The sequence below is a fragment of the Egretta garzetta genome, unplaced genomic scaffold (assembly GCF_000687185.1).
Source record: "Egretta garzetta isolate BGI_Z169 unplaced genomic scaffold, ASM68718v1 scaffold251, whole genome shotgun sequence".
In the NCBI taxonomy this organism is placed as follows: Eukaryota; Metazoa; Chordata; class Aves; order Pelecaniformes; family Ardeidae; genus Egretta; species Egretta garzetta.
This window is the reverse complement of record NW_009258952.1, coordinates 7,851,862-7,857,312: the sequence shown is the minus strand read 5'-3', so window position 1 is coordinate 7,857,312 and position 5,451 is coordinate 7,851,862. Positions and strand designations below refer to the sequence as shown.

Here is a 5,451-nt window from a genome sequence, read left to right as displayed (position 1 = left end):
TGTTGGAATAATTTATTTGACTAACACAGAGGGTAGGATTCACTAATTTCTTTGGTCTGATACTGAACTTCAATTAAACAATACAGGTATTTTTTCAGTTTGACAGAATTTCCTCACTTTACATGTGGGCACATTTATGCATATCCCTAACTACTGGATCTGGCAAAGGAATATTGTGATTTGCCATTATTTCATATCTTCATATACTCTGAGAATTAATAGTTCTGTATTTTGAGTTACTTTTTTCCCCAAAAAACATTTTAAAGTACTCACAAACCTTTAACTAATTCCCAAGACTCTGGTTTCCATGGAATTCCACTAGTAACAAGGTTAGAATACGTTTCAAGATCAGTGATTACATATGAAATTGTACTGTACAGCAACCTTTAGCATCCAAGATAGAAGTCCCACTTAAATGTTTTTTAAAAATATTAAAAGCAAGTCATCTGACTGTAGTTTATTCTATCCTTTATGTTAATCAGAGTAAAATCTTCTAGACTAACAGTGAAAACAAAACTAAATAAAAATAACTCAAATTATTTAATTTGCAAATGTAAATTAATACAAATAAAGACATTTTATTCCAATCCAATATGGAAGAGCAATCCTTGCCTTTCTAGGGTCAAAAGGGATTTCAACAGGGCCAGGATGGTACTCCAGCTTCGTAATACTGGGAAAATTTTTGTCAGGCAAAGCAGCTCAACAATTGGTCAGCTTTTTAACACACTAGAGTAGAATCAGAATGCTTTATCTCTGAGGAGATAGCAGAAGTTATTACACTGAAGAAAATAACTTTCTGGAAGATGCTGTACACACATGTCCCATCCTTTATTAGAACTAAGGGGAACGGTAAATAAAAAGCACAGTTTTATTCAGCATGGTCCAAGAGACAGAATGCTAATAAAGATGAAATGCAGGCTGACAGAACTGAGCCTGTGGATAAACTCATTTTACAATGGAATTAAAAGAAAAAAATGCATGTTTGTATGGCATGAGTATTAGGCTGTACCCCTCTAAATTTCACAAGCCTGGACTATTCACTGGAAAACAATCACATAGGAGTTACTATTTTGTGAGAACTAGTGCATTGTTCCTTCAGTTCTGTTTTTAAACTTCACCACTTCTGCAGCAGGAAAAAAAATCAAGAATGGGCACATATATGATGAGTTCGGTTTCTTTTTAGGACAGAATATGTCCATTGTCAGATGAAGAACAAAAATGATACTTCGAAAGACAGCAGCTCTGTGATTTGTAATTCTTCCTTCCCTTCTCAAGGGAAAGGCAGCTATTTTTAGTCAGAACAAATAATCAGTAAGAACAAAACTGATGGAATGGAAAGTGGTAAGTTGTCAAGAATAAAATAGTATTAAATGTTGCCTAGTTAAATTTTCAAACATACTAATGAATTCTGGTTTGAATGTAAAATAAAATACTACATTTAGTAATTTAGTAAAAAAAAGAATACCTATGTCAGTTTAATTTATTTATTTTATTTACAGCATTGCATAAAATATGATATTTTGTTGGCCAGTACAGCTGATAAATAATGTAACAGTTAGGCTAAAAGTAGCATTAAAAATCTGGAAGGAGTGATATCAGGTCCCAAATACTGAACTAAACTATTACTACAGGTAAAGCTGGAAAAACTATAGGTCCCAAACTGCAGATCCCTGTGAACAGATTTTATTTCCACAGTTGCATTAGAGTTCACAAGACTGCTTATGCGAGTAAGGAATACATATGCTAAACTCTGAATTATTTAAATTTATCTAATGTCTAAATGTCTGTAAGGCACACACATCAGATTTTCTTTCTTGATTATCTTGACGGTCTTGAGCTAATGCTACAGGAAAATGCTAATCAAGTATATAAGACACTGGAACATGTCTCTTAGAAGTAAGCTATAATGATGAAAAGTGATTGTTTCTCCTTTTGCATATTACTGCGTGCACGGGATCAACCTTCACCAATGCTGTTGACAGTAACTGTACTTCCAAGAATTAACTTCTATATTATTTTACCTTTTTGGAAGATTACAATCAAATGTGTATGACAGAAACCAGTAACACTTGGCTAAAGTTACTACTATTAGCTAGTCTACTGATTTATAACCCTGAAACTGCAATCTACTATCCTGTCTTTCAGAGAAATAAAGACAATTGTAACATGGTTTAAAAACCCCTGAAACTGATTTCAGATTAAATTCTACCTTCATGTACTCGTTTTCCAATTGATTCAGGGAGAACTGTATGTGCAATAACCAACAGAACTAAGAGGAAGATGTCTGAGGAACATACCTGAGTTTTCATCTGATTTATTTTTTTTCCAGGATTCTTGGCAGAGGTTTAACTTTGTGCATCTTGGACAAAACTAAAAAATTTGTTTTTTCTTTCACAGAGTGACTGTAGTGAAAGGGAAGAATGGGATACGGTGTTTCAAAGTCAGCTGCAGAAAACAAAGAAAAAAGGATTAATTCAATATCTCAAGTCAAACCATATCTATTTTAATATTCAGTATGATTGATCACAAGTTCCAATAGATCTTGCTATAGAAAACAGTGTAATAAGCCTTAGAGTAAAATGCCTCAAATTTGATAATTGAGAATGGAAAACTTTGTATGACGTAATGGAAAGTGCTGCAAACACTGAAGAAGGTGAATATTAAGGCAGGTATTCATATTCAGGTAGAGTTATTTGAATTAAATTAAATTACCTAGCACCTCCTTGTATCAGTAGTTACTCAGAGGACAGAATATTACTTTCAGAACCATTGCCATTCACATATGACTTCCAAACACTGAGCAGACTGCATCTTGCTCGGGGCTGAGGCTGACAGGCTGAGTGCTTTTCACTTCATGTCTTCAAAAATAACTCATCTTCATGAGATTTCATGAATGAATAATTTGAGATAGTATAGCTATAAAGAACATGCTCTCTCCCCTAAGTTATGTATCACAGTTTATCTTCTGAAAACAAGTGTAACTGCCACCAATCTTATTTTGTTTTATAAATATGGTCATTCAAACCATTTTGAGTAATTTGAAGTCTGATGTCTGTTTCCAAATCCTACAAGATGGCAAGACATGCTGTAAGTCATCTATGTTTTAATCTGCAGTCAACCCTGTAGCAACAACAACCCCCACACTGCCATTTTTAAAAATGTCAAAGTTTATTTCAGGTTTTGCTTGAGTTTCAAAACTAATTCCAGAACCTATTGCCTTTTCTTTTAGGTTTAAGGCTTTTTTTCCTCCAAGACTTTTTTTTTTTTTTTCTTTCCAAGCTTAAAACTTTTACTTCTGCTAGACATGTATCTTGTGAAGGCCTTTAAAAGGACTGAGAGTTTACACAGATCAAATAAGTATGAACAAATATATCTTAAAAGTGTGATGTATTTCATGCAGATTTATTCTACAGTGCCCAACACTTTTTTTTTTTTTAATATGGAAAGTAATCACGAACATTTACAAACATTCAAAATGTATTAGCTACTCCTTTCCATAATGCTGGGAGACTGGGATGGGAGGAAAAATCCACCACATGAACTAGTGCTAAAATTAAATTTTATATTGGAAAAGTTCAATGCCTACTCCTGTGTTTTGGTCTCACTACCAGTATGAGTCTCATTCCTAGTTTATTTACTATTAGCTGCTATTTTATTGCTTCTATAATATTGCAAATAATCATGAAATAAAGGATTAGTTTGCTTACAAAAATGTAGATAGGCTGAATGTTCATTTGTCATTCTTTCTTTGTTTTTTTTCCTGGCACCTTTGGAGGCTTTCCAATTCATTAGGAACTGCCTTTCCATTTCTTTAATTTCTTTCCCATCAAGGAACTCTGTCAAAGAGAAAAGAACATTTTCTGTGATACCTGAAGTTAAGTAAAAGGCTGTACAAAGCTCTATGTAAGGTGTACTGGTTCTATATTTGCTCTCTTCTAATCTTTTTTGCTCTTTTTAGTCTTTTGGTAAAAAAATACCCAATACAACTTGATATGAGTTGACACATCTTAATTACAAAAGAAAGCACCTACTATTTTTATAACTTTCAAGGGAAATACAAGTATTTCACATCCAGTTAACATGCAACACCTTATTGAAATTTTTTAAGAAAAGCTGTGGTCTTACAGAAGATACATATATAGATGCAGAAATTCAGGTTAAGAGAGAAACTGCATGTCTTAGCAATCAAGGAATCCTACTAATCATGAAGACAGATTTGACTCTTTATGGTTAACTTTACTCATTTAGGTGCCATAAACCTTATGCTCTATGTTTCCTTGGTTGCATCTGTGTTTTTCAGCCAGACCAAATGAAATAACTCATTTGGCCACAAATTTAGGTTGCGTTAAAACTGCCCAAAGGCACTGTTATTTTCATTCTGCAGACAGGCTTCTTCTCTTTCTTAAGGGCCAATATTTTGTACTCTCAGCAAAAAGAAGTTCTGTAATTACAACCTTTAAGGTAACTGCCACCTTTATCCAAAAATGTAAAAAATGAGCAGACATTTTTTACTTGTTTCTACAGCGTGAATACTTACATATAGGAGACTCTTGCTTCTTTTTATGCTAAAATTATCTCAAAATAATAATGTAAACTGCATCACAATAAGGTTAAGATTAACAAATACATTCATAACAGAAGTGTAAATGGCTTTTAAGTTTAAGGACAAATGTTTCATAACAAATTCAAACATGGTAAGGTGTGACCTGTACAACTGTAACTGTACAACTAAAACACCTAAGCAACTACTACAGGCTGATAGGGGAATAGACTAAACTTATCTTTGAAAGTCAGTTTCACATCGTCTGGAATACGAACACAGAAAGTTTTATTGTCTATGATTACTACTACTAATAGCAAAAGCTAAGCAACATGGTTTGTGCGGCTGATTATGTAAGCAGTTTTAGCTACGTTACCTGTACATAAATTAAAAATGTATCATTTGACATAAATACCCATGGCAGCAATTGTGTTTACATACATAGTGCAATTCAAGAACAATTAACACAGCAGTTATTTCCTAAACCAGTGAGGGTTATAGGTAGGTTTTAGGGCTGGCTATTGGTTTGAATTTTTACCTAAAGTTTGCGACTGTACTACAATCCTGTCCCTGTACTTTGGCTTGTGGCAGATGGGGTTTCCTGTAAGATCCAGTCTGCGTAGCTTTGTCCATTTATTTAATACAACCTCCAAATCCTGCATTGAGACAAGAACAGAACACTGTGATTATTTTTCCCCCTCCAGAGTAAAATTCAATAGTAACGTGATTTGTTCAGCTAAGCCCAAATCCTGCACACAGAAATAACTTCAATGAGACTATTCATGTATTAATACGCACATTAAAAATGTGCATTTTCAAATAGAATGGTGTGTAGCATCTCATGAATATATCATAATTGCACAGAAGAAATGGTGATGCAGTTGTAAAACTCTGAATTTTTAAGAATACAG

The 5,451-nt window shown here is 33.6% G+C and overlaps 1 protein-coding gene across 1 annotated transcript in view; it reads right to left on the bottom strand.

The window, feature by feature from the left end:
• Positions 1 to 2,314: 2,314 nt before the first annotated feature.
• The window catches only part of PPP1R42 (protein phosphatase 1 regulatory subunit 42), a 14,397-nt gene continuing 11,260 nt past the window's right edge, over positions 2,315 to 5,451 (bottom strand). The window contains exons 5-7 of the mRNA XM_009634512.2: positions 5,079 to 5,196; positions 3,708 to 3,836; positions 2,315 to 2,445 (exon numbers count right to left, since the gene is read on the bottom strand). Of these exons, the coding sequence (XP_009632807.1) occupies positions 2,315 to 2,445; positions 3,708 to 3,836; positions 5,079 to 5,196 (378 nt within the window). The remainder of the gene's footprint in view (positions 2,446 to 3,707; positions 3,837 to 5,078; positions 5,197 to 5,451) is intronic.